Consider the following 19,706-nt stretch of genomic DNA (forward strand, 5'->3'; position numbering starts at 1 on the left):
TTTTCCTTCCTCTTACAATATCTCAATTTCTCCTTCATTCCTGAGGGACATTTTCACAGGGCAGGTGGTTCCAGGTTGACATTTCTTTCCTTTGAACCACTTAAAGCTGTTGCTGCACTTCCGTCTGGACTGAGGCTTCTAAGGAAGTCCCCTGTCATCAAACTGTTTTTCTCTTCTAAGTGCAGGGACGTTTCTCCACCACGTCACCCCATGGACCACCGGTGTGCTAGTCTGCCTGGTCCTCTCAGCATTTCAGCATCTTGCTGTGTTTGCTTTGAGTGCGATATCTGGAGGTCTCCATGTCTCCCGGGGAGGCGCCCCTGCTCCGTCTTGCCGGCACAGAAGTCCTGCTGCTCCGTCAGACGCCACAGTTCAGAGCACAGACGCTGGGGCGGGCTGGCTGGGCCCCGCTTCCCGCAGGCCCTTGGGCACCTCTTTTACAGCATAAAGCGTCAGTCCTTCCATCTATAAAGTGGGGCCACGTGGTACCCACACCTCCCAGTTGAAAGGGGAAGTCAAGGCATCAACAGATGCCAACCACCGAGGATAGGTCCAACCAGAGGAGGGCTCTGGGGGCCATCAGGCCAGAGGTCCCCACATGGGGAGGCCATCCTGCCGGCCACGCTCATCAGCAATGCCCATGCAGCTGCTGGCTTCCAGCATAGTCCACGCGGACAACAGCGGGCAGCTACGCGGCTGCGCAGAGCTGGTCTCCAGGGGCCCGCGGCGAGCATTCTTGGGCAGCTTTCCACCACAAATACTTGCTCAGCAGCAGCATCCCCGCGTGCTGACTGGGCCTCTGGCGTCCTGTGTCATGTCACCTGTCCGCCAGCCCTCCTGGGTGCCGTCTCTGCTGTCTGTGTAGATCCCCCATGGAAGCTGACTTCTCGAAGCCATTCTGGAATTAAAGTAAACTCGAAAGATTGCATCGTCTGTGTGTGCACAGAATCTGCCCGTGATGGTTATCATGTGTGCATCGCAACTGCCTCTGGCATGTCTGCTTCCTGAATGTTCCTTCCTGGGTCTGCTGCATCTTTGGAGATGGGGAGAGAGCTGGCAGGGAAGCTCAGAAGCCCTGAAGGTGGCTGAGGGCAGAGAGGCCACTTGTCCAGGGCAAGCCCCCCTGGGCTGCCTGGGGCTGCCGGACAGACACCAGCATGTGTTTCCTTCGACTAGCGAGAAGTCAGTGACACAGAGCTGGCATGTATTTAGGCATTGTAAGGACTGTCCCCTCCTCCTCCTTCTGATGCCTCCCTGCAAAGATGTGGCCCAGATATGAATGTGGGGATCTGAGCGTCTGGCTTCCCAGAAGCTCAACTCAGAGGGCCCCTCCAGCTGCAGACTGGCTTCGCGGGACCTGAGCCGCAGGAAACCTGATTGTCAGCACGGACCTGCCCAGTAGTCCCAGTAGGGACCCCATCTGCTCACCCGGTGTCACGGCAGCCCCTCCCGCTGAACTCCCAGCGCCCCTGGCCTTCTTTCCCCCTCCCCAGCCCAGACCCTGTGTTGGTACCGAGAGACCTGGCACTCTGCCACTGGCCTCACAACCGAGAGCAGTCCGGGGGCCAGGCTGCCCCAGAGCGCGTGGGGCGGTGCTCGGAGCACGGCTGCAGACACACGCCGTACGTGCCGCTCGGCCTCGTGAGGGGAGAGCAGGTGAGCCCCTGCAGACCTGGCTCAGACGTGGAGGATTACACCTCCCCGTGCTCGCCTCCGTCCCCTCCAGCCTGGCACTGGGGGCAAGGACCTGTGAAGAGTGGGGTACGTGGACAAGCAAATGCACATAGGAAGGCTGCTGAAGCCCTGCCTGGGAGGAAGGCCAGCTCCAGCTGCGGCGCCCACTTGCCCTGGCAATGCTCCACGCAGAGCAGCAGGTCCCGCGCAGAGTCTGGCCACGGGACCTGGCCCCTCAGACCTCAACCCGTGACCCACACCAGGACAGCCAGAGTCCTTCCTCAGGACGTTGTGGGTGGCAACTGTCTGTCCCTGCCTGGTGGCAGGAGACTCAAGACGTATGTCAGGAACCTTTGCAGTGGCCTCGTTCTCAGGCTTCCTCTGCGCATCAAGGCCTCCCCTTCCCGTTCTTGTTCCCACAGCCCGGCCTCACCCTGCACCTTCCCTTACTGCTGGTCTCCGGCATCCTGCCGCACCCCCGGACGACCTGCGACTGCCAGCAGCCGAGCCGCGCCGAGCAGCCGGAGATGGAGCCCTGTCTCAGCCAGAGATGGAGCCCTGTCTCCCATGCGCTGGGACACCATGCGGCAGGGGGCGGTTCAGACCTGGACTGTCGCCTTACGGACCCAGCTGAACCGCGCAGGGCCTCGCACCCCAGCCCTGTGCCCCCACACAGGACAGAGGGAGCAGCCGGGCCAGAAGAGGGGCTCTGTCCGCGGGCTCTTGGGAGGCTGTGCATCCATGTCCCAGGCGGCCAGGTCTGACTGAGGCCCAGGAGCGTCCGCGGTAGGAGCTGCAGAGAGAAAGTCTTGCCGGAGTCAGCGGGGGCCTGTGCTCCCCCTGCTCGCTGGCACCTCCTGGGCCTAGACTTGGAAGTGACGACGGTGCCCCTGTGGGGTTCAGACCTCGAAATCAGTATCAGAACTGTGAACCGCGCGTTCAGGAAGCGAAGGGTCAGGTTTCTTCAATGGGGACATGGAAGACATGACCAAGACCCAGACGGAGTTTCTAGAGTGAAAATGCGAGTCTCGGGTGAAAAGTGCATCGGGTGGGATTAACCAGAGCTCAGGAGTCGCAGAGCGGAAGGTTTTAAACGTCAGGACGGAAACGGAACCCATCAGATGAGAAGACAAGAGGCAGAAGTATGCGAACGAGCCTCGGTGAGCTCGGCTCAACCTCAGGCAGCGAACAGACCTGGTTTGGGGGCCCTGGGAGTGGGGGAGGAGCAGGGTAAAATGTGTGTTTGAAAAACAATGGCCACGATTTTCCAAATTCAGTGAAAACTCTAAGGCCACAAATCCAAGAAGCTCAATGAGCACAAACGTCCTGAGGAAACTGCAACAAAGCACAGGCCGCGCAAGTGGTTCAAAGCCGTGACAGAGAGAGTCCGTTACTCGTGCTGGACGAGTTACAGACAGTGAGAACGTGGCAGGCTTCCCCCTGCCCACAGCGCAGGTGAGGGGTCGGGGGCAGCAGCAGAGGCAGGAGGCCAGAAGGCAGCAGCAAGAGGTCAGAGGGCAGCAGCAGAGGCAGGAGGTCAGGGGACACGTCTCTCGGGGACCCAAAGAGAGCCCTGCTGATCTGGAGCTCTGTGCCAGGTGAGACTCGCTCATCGCTGAGGTGAGCAGACCTGTCAGACCCACGGAAACAGCCTCCATGGCCAGCAGACTTGTAGTGCAGACAATATTCCGGGAAGCTCTTCAGGTAGAAGGAATCAGAGAGCAGTCGGGACGCTGCCTGCACGCGGCGGGTGAGCGCCACGTGGGTGAGCAGAAAGACGTGTTTTCTTGTCAGCTACATCCCTCTAGAAGATGACTGTTTACGTCAGAAGTAAGACTGTTGGTTCCTAACTCAGGAGAAGGAAAGTGCGCCACGGCGCAGAGGCCAAGAGGGGAAACAGAGGCCCAGTTAGCGCCCATGTCAGGTGCTCCCCACCGCGCTAAGTGTCAGATCACTCACACCGTACAGCGACGGGTTCAGGGTGTGCAGAGCAGCCCCAAGATTACGAAACGAGCGTCTTAACTGATAAGCAATGGAGGAGGTGAAGTGAAATCCTAAAAGCTGTGCGGTTCGTGCAAAAGGCGGCAGAGGAGAAAGCGACAGAAATGGGGGACGGAAGGACAGACGGTAAAGTAAGAAACAAGCAGTGGAACGACAGACCCAGCTCCACTGTGTCCGCAGTCGCCGTCAAAGGTCGGACGGCCCAGTTAAAGGGCAGAGATGGTGAACGAGGTTCAGCCAGGTCCTGCCTACAGGAAACTCACTTGAAATATAAAGACAGGTTCGAGGTAAAAGACGGAAGGGACGTGCCACACCAACACCAGTCGGAAGAAAGCCGGGTCACGAGCTGAGGCCGCAGCCAGCCGTGAGGCCTGTCTCACGGTGACGGAGTCCGTTGGTCCCTCGGCCGGAGGCAACAGCGCGGTGGTTGGGTGCTGACCTTGCAGCACAGGCCGCAGGCCCTCCCGGCGCCCCGGGGACCCGGCGGGACCGCAGAGGACCGCCGCTGGGACCGTCCGGGCTGTGAGAGGCTCTGCCCCAACACGGAGCACACGCTTACCAGGACCGACCGCAGTCCGGCCCGCAGGCGCGCCTCCGGATATGGGACGCCCCTGAGGTGTCACCAGCTACGCGCTCTAACCATCAGAGAATCAGCAGGAGAAAGAGATCCAGAAACTCTCCAAGCGTCCGAAAATTCAGTAACACGCTACACACTACACAGTATCCCATGAACCAAGAGAGACCAAAGAGAAATTTGATGGTGTTTTGAAGTGAGTCAAAAGGAGGACAGATAATCAGAATTAGTGGGATGCAATAAAGCCATATGTCGAGAGTTTTATAGAACAAAAGAAGAAACTAGAGAAGAACTAATTAACTCTCCATCTGTGAATTGGGGTTTGCTAACGAAGGCGCTGGGGGCCACAGAGGGGAGCCTCTGCACCCCCGGGTCTGGGCCTGAAGCTGGAAGGCAGGGTTGCAGAGATGGACGGACGGACAGGCGGCCGGGAGGGCCGACGGAGTCGGAAGTGCTGTGGTTGCTCGTGGCTGGCTGCGTCGGCTGCGACAGTCGGGTGCAGGCTGCATTCCAGCTGAGGCACGTTCGTGGACGGTGTTGGCGCAGGGCCACACGCGGGCTGCCTCAGGCCCTGCAGGGGACCGTGCCCGTGTCTCCTCTCCCACTGGGCGAGTTACAAATGTGTGCAGTTCCCAGCGCTTCGCAGAACAGAAGGTGGGTCCTTCTGGAGCAGCAGGTGTGGGGAGCAGGGAGTCACAGAGATTTTTTCTGACCGTTTCCCATCAGCTTGGTTTTCGGCGCATGTGACCCCAAGTGCTGCCGCTGGGCTCTGCTGCAGGGGTGGCTCCAAGGTGGGAGTGAGCCCCGGTGCCCTTGGGGGCCGCCCCCGATGAACGCCTGTCCCAGAGCCCAGCAGGGCTGACAGGACGGACCACATGCACCTGAGATCGTGCTCCTGGGGGGCCACTAGCCCGGTGCCCCTCGGTGGCTGGCATGGGGTAGGTTCTTCATGGTCAAGGGCACTGAGTCGCAGGCGACCTTCACCACCACGCAGGGCCACTCCTCGTCCCCAGCAGTCTACAGAGGGCACTGTGCTGCTCACCCTCACCCGCGTGATGAAGGCAGGCCTCCGTGGCAGCTCGCTGGCCTGTGTGACGGATGGCGGCCGACAGCCTGGACCCTGAAGCTCCCCGGCACTCACTGACCCACTTTCTCCGCTGTGGCTGGAAACATTTATGTAACCGCGGCCGCAGGGCCCTGCTGCCCCCACAGGAGGAGATGTTTCTAATTAAACAGGAGGCCTGGCATCCCAGAGTGCCCAGCGCCCAGTCCACTCCGCTGGCCGTGACACTTGCCGCGGGGTGTCTGTGCAGGAGGGAGCGCCGTGAGCTCCGTGCCACGCCGATCCCTTGTGTTCCGATGTCTCCTCTCCTGCCCTGGCTTCCAGTCCAGAGGGCCCTCTTCCGGCCAGACCTGCTGGCGTGGCCACACGGCCCGCATCGTCCCACAGGACGGCGCCCAGCACCAGGGCTGTCTGCTGTGCTCGTCCCCGCTCAGCCACCAGCCGCATGGGGCTGCTTGTTCGAGTCTCGGCGCGGCTGGCGAGTGTCTTCCTTCCAGTAGGAAGAGCCGCGGGTGGCCAGTGGCTCCCATGCTGGTGGGTGGAGACAGACGGCGGTGATATGCAAGGGTGGTTTTGAAAACTTGCCTTTGCCAGGTCTTAGGGCTTCCTGTCGGAATCCTGGCTCTTCAGAAACATCGTCTGATCCATAACGAGGACTAGTCTGAGTCATTGACGGTCCATGGGGTACGTTGTCACGTGCGTGTCTGTTGGTGCAGAATCGCGTCCGCAGCTGTCATCTGTGTGCGCCGTCCACCAGCAGCAGAGTGAAAATGTGCTGTCCCTGGGCTTCATGTCTGGATTCTCCTTGAACCATATTTGTCAGCAGGAATATTTTGATGAGAAAAAAGATATAGTTTTGCCCCCCAAAACCTAGAAGGTCAAAACAGAATCTTGCATTTTTAACTTGTGTTCTCTCGTGTGTGTGGACGGAGCTCCCGTCTTTACAGGTCACGTCGAAGGGCTGGCAGCCAGACCCCCGGGCAGGGGCACACGCAGGTTTCACTGTGGCCGAGGGACTTAGACCAAGTGCGGTTCGTGCGCGGCGCGTGCCGGCAGAGCTGGGGTTCCTCCTCCTCTCATGGCCCAGGCAGCCCACCTCCCTTTCAGCTGTGCCCCAGGGCCACTGTGTGCAGTTACAGGAGGCCTGTGGCACTCTTTGTTCCATGGGATCCACCTGGTCTCCCCCCTTGGGAACCCCCAGGCCCCAGGTCATCGGGAATCTCCCCCAGCCAGGCCTCCTTCCCTCCCTGTCCCTCCGGCACCACCCTGCTGTCAGACCCTGTGACCACTGCCCCATGGCCTACCCACCCCCTCCAGGACCGGCCACTCCCTGCTCCCATGGGGGTCACTCAGGCCCCGTGTCCCATCCCCCCCCCGTTCCCGCTCCTCTCTGACCCTGTGGACCCTGGCACCCAGGAGCTTTCCTGCACCCTGAGACATTCCCACGCGCCCGGCAGGTGGTTCTCCAGCTCCCATTTGCTGCCCTGACCGCGGGCGCTCCCAGGATGGCCACCCAACAGCCCAGCCCTGACCCATGTTGCCTGCAGAGTGAAACATGCCTTCTCAGGCCTGCAGTCAGGTCTGGTACCCCCACGGGGCCTCCCACATTGGGGCCGCTCTGAGACTCTGGTCTTACAGACCTCTCCATCCGGACCCCTCTCGTCGGTTCTGAGCCTCTCCTGGTCCTCCCCACTCCCCTCTCCTCACCCTGAGCCCTGGTCCCACCTGACCTTGGGGGCCACCCTGTACACTGTGGTGGGGGACCTGTCCCTCGGGATCGAGCCTGGAGGAGAACCTGCACCTTCCCCAGAAGGGGTATAGTCAGTGACAATACAGTCACTTCCCATGGGTCTGGCGGGTCTACTGTCTGTCATCGAGCTTGGCCTGTAAATCATAAAGGGAAGCCTTAGTTTTGTTGGGTGGGCTGAGTGCCGGACCCCGTGTCCACAGGAACTGTGCGGTAAACGTAGACCGGTGGTGCGGGTGTGCAGGGCATCTTCCGGAGAGACTTTATAAAGGGGGCGCTCAGCGATTCGGCAGGTGAGTTAGTAGGTACTAGATCCGCTCTAGAAATGAGGTCATCAGGGGATCTTAACTCTAAACACGCAGACAGCACCAATACCTATAGTGTCCCGGGTTTTTAAGGGTGAAAGCAGCCATAGCCAGAGGGTGGGAAAGCACAGGACTAACACGAACTAATGAGAGCGGAACAGACGCTCTAGCCACGTGCCAGGAGCCCACAACTCCCTTGAGCCCTTTCCCTCTCCGGTTTCCCCCGGCACAGAGGTAGAAGCTGAGACCAGAGTGTTGGAATGACGTGCTTGGGCCCACACGATTAGTCAGTCCCTGCCGGGTTTTCCCAAACCCAGCGTCCCACTGCCACATGCCCCAAGCCCCAGTAGGTCACACCAGGGCATGTCCCAGGGCTACGCCTTCTTGCTGACTGGGCTGCCCTCCCTGAGCCTTGGTGCCTCACCAGTAGCAGGAGTGAAGGCAGCACCCTCTTCCAGACTTCCGCACGCCTCCCCACACCCCAGTGGCCGAAGGTCCTTGCAGGCCAAGACGGCCCTGCCCTGTGTTGGTGTTGACAGTGCTCTCACTGAGCAGCTCTGCCTTCCCTTTCCAGGTGACGCCATCTGGGCTCCGTCTGTCCTTCCTCACGGCGCCCTCGGCACCTTAAGCCACTACCCCCAGCCGCACTTTGGGAGAAGAATGGAGTCGAAGGTGTCGGAAGGTGGCCTGAACGTGACCCTGACCATCCGTCTGCTAATGCATGGAAAGGTACGGAGCCCGCGGCCACTGTGTCAGACCAGTGGGGAAGCAAGGGGGGGCGTGCCCACCGCCAGCGTCTGCTTTGTAAACCGCGTGGTCTCGAGCTGGCATAGCAGCCCGCTGCAAATGACATTTCTCCGGGAACCTCGAGACTGATTGCCGCCTGCCGCCCCGCCACCAAGCCCCTGCGCGTGTGTGTCCTACAGACAAGGGCACCGTGCCCCGTGCATGTCCGAACACCGACACCAGTTTGTCCCAGCCCCTCGCCTCAGGCCCCTTTCAGGTCACCTGTCGTCTCAGCCTGCCCTTCTGCCCTTCACCACAGGACACACGTGCTGGTCGGGGGGGGGAGGGGGGCGGTCAGCCCTCCACATGCTAGATGCATCTCGGGTGGTCTTCAGCCTGGACGGACCCGCTACTCTTTCCTTGCATTTTACCCTGAGAGTCCCTGCCCTTCCTCGAGGCGGCTTTTCTGCTGTTTCCTCCCTGTCGGGGGGGAAGGTCACAGGAGCTCCCCATCAGGGGCCCAGATTTCAGGGCCTCCGTTATGGAGCCCTTGGTCCCTCACCCAGAGCTGCTCTTCTCCTGCTGTTCGTGCTGCTGGGGCCTGCGGACACTGCGGAGAACGCCTTGTCGCCAGACCTCAGCATTCAGCCATCTGCCCACTCCCGCATGTCTCTGTGGACTCTGCGGACTCTGTGGAACTCTTGTTCCGATGACGCTCATCCCGTTAGTGCTCATTTCGACGCTCTGTCAGAGGCAGGGCCTGGGAAGCGGGGTCAGACAGGCACCCGGAGCCCCCAGACTCAGGACCTTTGCACGGGTGGCCTGACTGTGCTTCCTCCTGACGGTCCTGACCCCCGTCCTTGCTGCCAACACAGACGGGTCTCCTGGTATCTGTCGCAGGCCGTCTCTCCTTCTGCTCTATGACATCATCTTTCTGTGATTCTCTTCCCACAGGAAGTTGGAAGCATCATCGGGAAGGTAACTCTGCCTCTGCTCAGGTCTCCGAGGAGGTGACAGGGCCACCAGGCGTGGGCGGGGTGGCAGGCCACACAGTGGGGTGCACCAAGGATTCCGGTGGAACCCCGTGGCCCCACCCCAGCAAGGCCCCTGCTGGTCACAAGGGCAGCCCCACCCCCCCCCCCTGCGGCCCTATGGCCTGTCCTTCTTCCCCAGTGCGAGGGCCCAGTGAGCGTGACTCCCTGGCATTCTCCAGAGCAGTGTCCCCTCTGACCAGTGGGTGGTGGTGAGTCTCTCCTAGCTCCCTTCCAAAATAAAAGAAGCGCTCCGTGGGGAAAGCGAGCTCGGAACTGGGAGTCTCGGGAGTCAAGAGCTGTGGCAGAGGCTGGGATGGGCACCACCTACCCATGGCTGGCGGCCCACCATCTCCAGTCCCCTGGCGTCCAGGGGGCGCCTCCATACTCCATGTCCAGGTCTTTCCACGAGAACCTCGGGGTGTCCCCTCTCTGCCCCCGGCCTGGCCCTGCTTTGCCCGTGATGAAGATGAGGGATATGAGAACCACCGCAGACAGGAGCCGAGCGGGCCAGCAGCCAGCTACCTCCTCTGAAGGACACTCACCAGCTGGCGGTGGGGGCCCAGGGAGCCACAGTGAACCAGGCTCTCCTCCCCCCCACTTTGAGCGCTGCTGCTCGCTGGCCTCAGGCACCGAGCGCGTGAGGCCGTGCTCCCAACCCCTGTGTGCCACGCCATAGCCCCTGCCTGCCTCTGGCGAAGTCCGGAGTGACGCCTCACCCTGTTGTCTGAATCTTTATTCCAGAAAGGAGAAACTGTGAAGAAGATGCGTGAAGAGGTGAGGGGCCCAGTGGCATCCCGTTTGTGGGCAGGTGGGAGGCGGGAGGCCAGGAGTCATGCCCTGCCCGTGATCACCTCCCAGCGGTGGCGGCCCCTTCCCTCTGAGCTGTACCCACTGCGTCCGGGCCTCTGTTTCGGGACGTTGCGGGGGGCACAGTGTGGCGGCTCTCCACACCCTGGAGGAAGGCACGGGGCAGAGGCCTCACCGTGTACTGTGGAGAACCCAGCCCAGTACTGCGGTGACTCTGACCCTGGCCTGGCCATGCTCGCCTCCTTCCAGAGTGGCGCCAGGATCAACATCTCTGAGGGAAACTGCCCAGAAAGAATCGTGACCATCACAGGCCCCACGGACGCCATCTTCAAGGCCTTTGCCATGATTGCCTACAAGTTTGAGGAGGTAAGATGCGCCCCCAGACCGTGTGTGCTGGGGGAGGGGAAGACACAGTTTCCTCCCGTGCTCCAGCCCCACGTCCTCTGTGTCAGGACATGGGCACAGCCCGGCCCAACAGGGATGCCCTGCTTGGCTGTAAAGATTTCTCTTCTCCCCAGTCGCCTCTCCACTGCCCGGGGGCTCCCCTTGCTGCTGGCCACTTGGCGACAGGCCAGCTGCTGTGCTCGCGTGTCCAGGGCCCGGGGCCGAGCTTGAGCCCCAGCCACCCCCCACGGCTCCTGCCCCGGCACACGAGCTCGGCTGCAGGCCGGCCCCGGGGACTCTGCTGCCAGCACGCGCTCATGTGTCTGGGCCGCGTCTCTGCTCTGTCAGCGACTTACATCAAAGTTTCCACGTTTCCAATATCGTTCAAGTCGCCAGAAGTTACTTAGAGATGCGTTCAGAGCGGCCGAGTTCCCACTAGTGTCCTCCCCCAACCCCTACTGACCGTGGGCTCCTGGGGGCAGGGAGCCGGGCCCACCAGTCTTCGGGGCACATCCAGATAGACGCTTTCTTGCCGAGCCTGGCCTGGCACTCACTGGTGTGTACATGGCAGGCCCACCCCTGTGTCTCTCCCCCCCCAGGACATCATTAACTCTATGAGCAACAGCCCTGCCACCAGCAAGCCCCCGGTGACGCTGAGGCTGGTGGTCCCCGCCAGCCAGTGTGGGTCCCTGATCGGCAAAGGCGGCTCCAAGATCAAGGAGATCAGGGAGGTAACCTTCTCTGGCTGCTGGCGCCCACCACTGGGTGGGTAAGGCCCACCCCTGGGAAACTCAGCCTGCCCCGGGGAGGCCGGCACTGCGGGCCCTGCCAGTGTGGCGCTTACAGAAGGGAAGCCACCTAACAGCAAAGGGTGGGCTGTGGGAGCCCCTGGAATGTGCGCAGACCACTCGCGGCGTCATGCAGTGGGGCCGGGCCCTTGCACGGGGGCAGGACCGCCTCTGGTAGGCAGCACCTTGCCACCCAGTCCTGTGGCTCTAGGCCATGGAGGCTGAAGTCTCTGCCCCCAGAAAGGTGCCTCCAAGGACCGCCAGGCCCGAGCAGACCAGCAGGGCTGGGTCAGGTGCAGACTCTATGTTCACGTTCCTTTATTCAAGGAAAGCCCGAGTCCTTGCCCCTCCCAGAAGGGGGGCAGCCACCCTGTCATGATTCCGTCAAGGGAAGACAGCCACAGAGCTTAGGCCCCTCTAGAACCCGTGTCTGTGCTCTCAGCTCCACAGGGAGAGGAAGTTCCTGTTGGAAAAAAGTGACTCCGCTTCTGTCTCCGTCTCTGCAAACCCCCTTGCGGGTTCAGACACCTCCTGGCCAGTGTCACTGTCCCTGTGCCAGGGACACTAGGCACACTAGCCCTGCCCTGGGCCCCCAGGGCAGGAACAGAGGGCCGAGCTGGCAGGCGGGCATCGTGCCCCTGGCGTGGGCATCTGTGCACTGTGCCCTCGACATCCTCCTGAGCACCCAGGGCGCTGCTGCAGCGCCGGCCGCCGCCACCAGCCCCCTGCCCTGCCGTTCCCCTTCCAATGTCTTGTTTCTGCAGTCCACAGGTGCCCAGGTCCAGGTGGCCGGGGACATGCTGCCCAACTCCACAGAGCGGGCAGTGACCATCTCGGGGACCCCCGACGCCATCATCCAGTGCGTCAGGCAGATCTGTGTGGTCATGCTCGAGGTACAGTCTGGGCATCCGGGGCTCGCCGCCAGCCTGCCCCTCGTGCCGCACCGGCCGTGGCTGCTTAGGCCGAGGCTTCTTCCTGTTGGCGGCGGCACGGGGCTGGGGCCCTGAGAATTCACACAGTCAGGGCCGCGTGGGGGCCAGGGGTCAGCAGTGTGACCCGAGACCGCAGCCAGGCTCGGAGCGACCCGAGTGAGAGCCGTGCTGGGCGTGCGGTGCCTGCCGTCTTGGGCACGTCGATCATCTCGGCCTGGGGGCCGGGGAAAGGGGTGTGTCAGGACACAGTCGGAGTCGTCAGTCTGCAGTGGGGGGGTGGGCATTCAGTAAAGGGTCACCTTACCCTCGGCTCAAGTCTGCGCCTGACACGCAGCCGCTGTTGCGGGTGGGACCTGCTGCCCGGGGCCGGAGGAGGGTGGCAGGAGGCTGCGCTCACCTGCGCTCACAGCACAGAGGAGGAAAAGCCCAGGGAAATGCCCAAGTCGTAAAGACAGAGAAGAACAAATGAAATGGTGAAACCCAAGGAAAAGTGGAGAGGACACAGCGGAGCAGGACAGAAGCCCCTCTCGAAGTTGTTTTGGGGAAAAACCCCGAGATTTAAATCCCAACTATGACTAGTGGCCCAAGTGCCGCTGACTCGCTGAAGCCTCTCAGGGCCCGTCTCTAAGCCGCAGAGACGACCCGGGGCCTGTGACCAAAGCTCCGGCGGCTGCCACCAGGGAGGCCCTGCCTCGGCCGGTGTCCGTGGGCTCCCCCCGCTTTGGTCCTTCGTTTGCTCTCCAGACCCACATCCAGCTCTTCCAATGTTGGCGTTAATCTTCCCCAAGTAATTCATCTTGTGGAGTCGAAGTCTTTCTCTCAGTACTGGTGTCCCGATGGCCCAGCCACTGGCCACGTGACCATCGTGCTGCTCTGTGTTCCCTTCCCGCACCCACGGCTGGGACCCCGCAGCCGCCATCGGGCACGCGGTGAGCGGGCCCTGCGCTCGCTTGCACCGGGAGGTGCCGAGGTGGCGAGAAAACACCCGCCTCTTGAGCGGCAGCAGCCAGGTCAGCGCAGGGTCACGCGACGGTTCCAGGAGGAACGCAGCCTCCCGCGTCCACGAACAAGGGTCAGAACCAGACTCTCGGTGGTCTCAGGTCTCCTCCCCGGGGGCGGTGTCGGCACCGCGTCCATGGCCCGACGCGCCCGCAGAGACAGGCCGGAGGCCGCGGGCTGCGGTGCCGGTGCCCCGGGTGCGCGCCGGCCGGGGCTCAGGCGAGACTCGACTGGCAGCGAGCGCTCGCGGCGGCTGCGAACGGCAGACGCAGGGCCGAGGCGATGCTTCACTCGAGCTGGGGCCGCGGAGCTCAGAGGCCGGGGAGCGGCTGCCTCGGCGCAGAAGGCCGCGTCACCGCACCTCAGAACAGTTGGGCCCGTTTTTAAGGGAAGACCAGCTGGACAAGTGGGGCAAAGATGAGGGGCTTCCGGACTTCGCGCTGGGGTGGCCCCACAGCCTCGAAATGGCCTCTGAGAGGCTGCGCTCGGGTGCGGGCACGTCCACGGGGCTGTGGAGGGCACGGGTGTGACCGCGAAGCCCGCCCAGCACTGCGCACTGTGCGCCAGGGGCAGCGGGTCACAGTGCTCACGGGCGCCTCCTGTCGGAGGACGTCAGCGAGCGCCGGAATCACGCGCTCATGGCGCTGGGGTGGCGGGCGCCCCGGGCCCTGGGGCCAGAGGGCAGCACCTCGTGAGGGTTAGGGTTAGGACGGGGCCCGCCTGGACTGAGTTCTCTGCTGGCGCGGTGGGAATGCCACTCCCTCGAGCTCAGGTCAGTCAGGGTTCTGCCACCATGAGCGAGTCCCGTCTGTGGCCGCACAGACGGTTCTGGAGGCATTCGGTCGTAAGTAGCAGAAACACTGAAGACCGGCCCACCCTGGGACCCCAGCGTCACCCCAGACCAGGGTCAACTCACAGGCCCCTCAGCAACCCTTCCTGCTTTGTAACAAGGCCGCACAGGGTCCCAAGGTCATCCAGCCCGCCCAGGGTCCTCACACATCTCACCCGTGGTCCTGCAGCACGGCCATCTTCAGACTGCCACGGTCACACGGCACCCCTGAGGTCGTACAGCATGGCCAGAACCGAACAGAGTGACCGAGCTCGCACAGCACACTCAAAGTCAGGCAGCATGTCAAGGTCAAACCGTGTGTTGGAGGTCATACAGTGTAGTCGGGGTCACACCGCGTGCCCACGATCACGCAGCACGGCGTGGACTGCAGAGTTGAAACTGCCGCCCAGTGTGCTGCGCCGGCCCACATTGCTCTGTGTCTTTCAGGGGGACACTATGTCGTCACACCCAATAGCCCAGGGAGTGGGCTAGGCTGGGTGGGCCACGGTCTCCAGAACCCCCAGCAGGGACAGGCTGCCCTGGCCCCACCCTCTGCCTCTGGCTGGTTGTTGCTGACCCAGACTCAGCACCTGGCCTTTGCTCCCAGGGACGACTGCCACTGGCCGGACACGGGAGGACCCTGACTGCCTCTGACCAAGGAGTTCGGTCAACTCTGTCACCATCCGGCAGACTTCTGGGACATGAGAATATCATTCACCCCAGATAAAAATCCTATCCTTGAGGACACAGAATAAGCAGAGGAAATTATAGCAAAGCTCATCCGACTATGAAATATTGAATTTGGACTCTAAGCTTTTTTAAAAAAAGTTGTTTCCTTTTGTTAATAGTGAGATCACATGTTTCTAACTGTCCTGGGACGATGCCCACTGAGCATCAAGGCCTGGCCCCGCGAAGCCCGTGGGGCACTGGGCATGAGGCCCCCAAGGCCAAGCCACCCATAGAGCCCGGCTTTACCCTGAGCTTGGGGGAGAGGGAGGGAGACTTCCTCAGGGGCAACAGCCAGGCTGGTCTGCAGGTCGCCACCTGCCATCTGCACCCCGGCGGGGTCTTGTCCTCGGTTCTCGCTTGTCGGGAGCTGACGGCGCGCGCTGACACGGGGGCGCCACGTGGGGACGTATTTAGGACAGTGGCTCCCTGGAGGAGAGCGGCGGCCCTCCTGCTGTGTGGTGTCCCCACCCTCCGGAGCTGCTGCAGCCTGGGGGACCGGGCGGGGCGGGTGGCGCGGCGGGGTGGGAGGGTGGGCTCGGGAAGGAGGCGGCCCCATCGTCAGGTCCTGGCGCTGCAAAGCTGCTCTAATGCTCTCTCTCCCTCTCCTGTCCCTTTTCCTAGTCCCCACCGAAAGGTGCCACCATCCCCTACCGCCCAAAGCCCGCCTCCACCCCTGTCATTTTTGCAGGTGGTCAGGTAAGAGCCGACCCGCTCGCGGCCTCCACTGCCAACCTCAGCCTCTTACTGCAGCCCCCGCCGCTGCCCGTTAGTGCACTCAGGTTTTCTCCCCGTCACGCGCCGTCTCCCACCCACCCGCTGGACGCAGAGCTCTCCTGGCCCGCGGCCGTCGCGGGGCGGAGGCAGGGTCGGGCACACAGACAGCCTCGGCGGGCGTCTCACAGACGCTGGGCCTGGGAAGCGTCTTCTCCCTGGCCTGGCACGAAGGACCCCGGTTCTGCGCAGGCTTCGCTCACCCCAGTCTAGCTCCTGAGCGTCCTTAAGAAGCCGAGTAGAGGGGCCGGGAGCATTACGGGGGACCCGGGGCTCCACGTTGAAGCATCTGGAGCTGCACAAACAGGGTCCCTGACCTTCCCGAGGGGAGTTTCTGGGAGCAAGGGAAGGGAAAGGTGCCCAGCGGGCAGAGCCTTCCCGGTCACAGCAATGGCCTCGAGCTCTGCGGGCCCCGCACTGGCTGGCCCAGGAGCACCTGCTTCGCACACCTGTTGTCGCCGGAGCTGCTGACCTCCTCGGTCCCCTGCCTGCAAGGGGCCTGGGACCCCGGGGTTGCCAAGACCTTCGTGTCTGAGGCCAGCAGTTCCCTAGTCGGGCCTAGAGAGGACCAAGGAGAGGAGCTGGACCCACTTTGCCCAAGGACCCGCCCCCCGCCACACGCCCCGGGGTCACAACAGCATGGCCAGAGGGCCCTGGAAGACAGCCGGCTAGTGGTGCCTGGAGGAGCTCTGTGTCCAGTTGGCGGTGACGTGTGTCTTTGTTCGAGGGAGAGTGAAGACGGATAATTCCCAGAGGTGACCCAGGTCAGGCCAGAGTGGTCATGACTTTGTCATTAACAAGGCAGCAAATAAAAGTTTATCCCCGTGTTAAAGGAATCTTATCAGATCCCGCAGACTGGCTGCACACTTAGATGAGGGCTGGGGCCTGCGATTCCAGGAACAGGTGTGGGCCGCTTCCCACCGGGAGAGTCCCACGGGGCCTGCGTGGTTCTGGGCAGGCCGCCGCCCGCCGTGCCCGGCTTCTGCCAGCATCCGCCATGGGCCTCCTTCCCGGCCCTCCTCAGCCCTGCAGTCTCCCAGCAGCCCTGCCCTTTGTCTGGACCCTTCGTGTCCCTGTGCCCTCCTACTGCAGCCTCAAGATGTGGGCACACCCCCATTTCACAGGTCAGAAGGCAAGGCCAGAGGCAGTCAGGGGGCATTGTTCAGAGCCCTGAGTCCTTTCCCCTGACACATGCACAAACCTGCGGTGACACCATGTGGTGGAGCGCAGGTCTCTATTCCAAAGGGAGGCACAGTGACACACACGGGAGCCCGGGACACCCCATGGGTCAAGCCCAGCAGAGCCCCGGCCCTCCGCATCACCCCTCGCTGTAGGCACCTGCCCCCGTGCCCTGGGGATGGTCTGGCCTCCCCAGTGGCTCTTCCTGCTTATGTGGGGACACAGGAGCCACCGCACACGCTCAGCAATGGGGGGTGACAGATTCAGTGCAGCCATGGGCCCTCGGAACCCAGACCCCCACAGAGCCCAGGCCTGAGGGTCGTGGCCAGCGCCCCCTCCCCGACTGACCTCCGGAGACACCCCTTGCTGTGGGCCCGCCAGGGAGCATCAGCCTGCACCTCGGGCCGCTCACAGAGGGTGAAGATCTCCTCCAGACGGAACTCTGTCCGTCCGGCTGTTAGTTCCGTCTGGCTGTTACCGCTGTCCGGAGGGCCTGGCGAACTGCCCATGCACTTCTGGGAGAATTAAGAATTCCCTCGGAGGAAAAGATGAGTCCGAAGTGCCTGCAGTGGGGAGCCGCACAGCTGGGTGGCCTGTGCGGTTAACTCGGGCGTGCAGGGCCGTGCGGGGAGCAGGCCCTGACCTCCATCTTCCTTCCTGGCCCGGTGGGCGCAGCGTGTGTTCCGGGGCCTGGTACACATGGTGACCCCCTGGGCACCCGCCCCGTGGCATCTCCACAGACCTTAAAGGCGAGGCCTGGCCGCTCCGTGGACAGAAGTCCGGGGGGAGGGCCCTTAGCCACTTGCTGCATCTGATAAGATCCCTTTACTTCTCCTGGAACGCCGTTGGCGGACCCGACCCAGACTGGGGCCTTGCCACCCATGGCCCCTGTCCAGGGCTTGGCTGACCTTCAGCTCCCAGGTTGGGTTGTTTATGACCAAAACTCTCGGCAGATTCAAAAGCCGTGGTTGGGCGGAAACTCGGATGCCACCCCTCAGTGCGGAGTCCGCGGGAGTGACGCTCGGACTGACCTGGGGTTTCCCTCTTTGGGTGCAGACACAGGTGGGCATTACGTGTCCACTCAGCATGTGCACGAGGACCCACATGGCCAGGGGCCGAAGCCACGTCCCTCGCAATTCTGCGCAGGGCGGGCGTGGCACGTTCCACGTCACAGCACGTGAGGCCTGACAACAAGTCTTTGGTCTTTGCTCTCCCTTGACACTTTGTGGTTCGTTTGTCTTTGGCCATGACATTTCTGGGAGCACCCTAGCTGGTGGACTGTTGAAGCGGGGGGGGCGGGCCACGGGTCCACAGTCGTACCGTGGCTGGTCGGAATCTCTCTGGAAACTGAAGCCTCAGGGACCCACGCTGGCCCCCAGGGAGTGGGGCCGAGCGCGTGCAGTCCCCTGTGAGAATGGCTGCCCGGCCCTCTGAGGTCCCAAGACAGGTCGGTCCCTCTTGTGACTGATTTGGTGCATTTCTTACTTAATCTGCTTTCAGAAAATTGGTTTTGAGTCCCCTTTTAAAGGTTGTTTGGTTTGCTTTTCTTGGGATAAATACTTTGTAAAAGTATTTACTCTGAAAGCTGATGGAAGTTTCAAAAGCTTAACAATTCGTCTCTAACAGGATCTCATCCTTGGCTGGGGTTTTCTTTTAAGAACCCCGGGGAGTGGGGAGCCTTCTCACCCTCCCTGCTGACAGCCCAGTATCCATGCCTGTGGCCGTCCACGAAGGGGCCGTGGCTCCCCGGCCGCCTGCGTCTGGTAGTGGACCAAGCCACCCCTGTGGGCGCCAGTGAGGCTCAGCGCCAAGACCCCCCTCTCTGCACCTCCCAGTGCCCTGGGCTGCTGGGGGCAGGCGGGGATGCGCTCCGGGAGGAAGCTCTGACCATGGGGCCTTGGGCCTGTTCCTAGGAAGTCCCAGTCCCGAGAAAGTCCTTGTCCCCGGGGGAGGGCCACCGATGGGCACAGCGCGGCTGGCCGCTTCCTGAGCTGACGGTGTCTCTCTGTTTCTAGGCCTACACGATCCAGGGACAGTACGCCATCCCCCACCCAGATGTGAGTCTCCACTCTGCCTCCCCGACTTTCTCTTCTCGTTACCGTTACCCCCTGCATGCTGCTGTTACTCGCTACTAATATTAATATTACACAATAATATTAATACCGTTCTCTCAATGTTCCTGACCTGTGTCGTATCCATATGACCTTGAATAACCTTTAACCTCTTAGCACTAATTCTGCGCGTGTGGAGGACTTGGCCTGACGTCAAATTGCTCTCACTGCCGCTGCGCTCTGGGGCTTCCCTCTGCGCACAGGGCCTCGGGCGGTGGCCACAGGGCTGCTTTGCCAGGGCACTCGCCCCAGCGGGCAGGGACCACGGGGTGCCCTCCGCCCACCTGACAAGTCAGGCGACATGGCTCTCAGACAGGTGCTCTAAGAGACGCCAGACAGCACGTTTCAACGTCCAGTAAAGCGGCACTTCCCGGAGCCACGTGACCCGCGCAGCACCCCCAGGCCTCCCCACCCGAGGTCAGAAGCCAGCAGGAGGGACCTTGGTTTTCCCCGTAGTGTTGAAGCCGTGCGGTCCGCCCTCGGGGCCTGCTCAGCCACCCCCGAGCGTGTCACTGTTTAGTGTGGTGTCAGAGTTGAGGATGGGGACACCTGAAAGTGCACCATGCAGGGGCGCAGGGACTGAGGGGACAGTGAGCGGCAACCACAGGGCAGCAGGCGCCATCCAAGGCCGTCCCTCCACGGGGATCTAGACGTGCGTCGGGGGCCGGGGGCCTGCGGAGCTGGTCGCGGAGGGAGGGAGGGAAGAGGGGAACCAGGCCAGGGCAAGGAGGCCGAGCCAGCGGTCCCTTGGTGCGGTTTCCAGCAGCCGCCACACACCTGGAGTCTGCCAGGAGAGGCCTGGCACTTGCCGAGCTTCATGCCTCTCCCGAGAAAGCATTTCCCGCCTGCATTCTCCGTGACCCGAGACGCGCATCTGGGAGGGCCGCCAGGCTGACGGGTACTCGAATCTTCTGCGAACCCCTGCGCGCTGACCGGGTGGGCACGGACGTGGGCAGTGAGACGTGCAGGCGAGCAGGCAAGGGCCTTCCAGAGCGAAGCGAGGCTGAGGAAGAGCTCGCTGCCATCGCGGGGAGCCCCCCTCAGAGAGAGCAG

General features: G+C 62.3%; 1 protein-coding gene across 14 annotated transcripts in view; it reads left to right on the forward strand.

Annotated features, from left to right (window-relative positions):
* PCBP3 (poly(rC) binding protein 3) overlaps positions 1–19,706 on the forward strand; it is a 246,681-nt gene that overhangs the window by 208,986 nt on the left and 17,989 nt on the right. For 10 of the 14 annotated variants that reach the window (XM_046002832.1, XM_046002831.1, XM_046002839.1 and 7 more), the window contains 8 exons: positions 7,939–8,093; positions 9,045–9,068; positions 9,866–9,898; positions 10,181–10,297; positions 10,915–11,046; positions 11,868–11,996; positions 15,214–15,357; positions 18,558–18,599. In XM_046002832.1, coding sequence (XP_045858788.1) covers positions 7,939–8,093; positions 9,045–9,068; positions 9,866–9,898; positions 10,181–10,297; positions 10,915–11,046; positions 11,868–11,996; positions 15,214–15,357; positions 18,558–18,599 — 776 coding nt within the window. The remainder of the gene's footprint in view (positions 1–7,938; positions 8,094–9,044; positions 9,069–9,865; positions 9,899–10,180; positions 10,298–10,914; positions 11,047–11,867; positions 11,997–15,213; positions 15,358–18,557; positions 18,600–19,706) is intronic. The other 4 variants (XM_046002841.1, XM_046002844.1, XM_046002842.1 and 1 more) reach the window with 1 other exon arrangement.

Source organism: Meles meles, chromosome 4, assembly GCF_922984935.1.
Source record: "Meles meles chromosome 4, mMelMel3.1 paternal haplotype, whole genome shotgun sequence".
NCBI classification, from domain to species: domain Eukaryota; kingdom Metazoa; phylum Chordata; class Mammalia; order Carnivora; family Mustelidae; genus Meles; species Meles meles.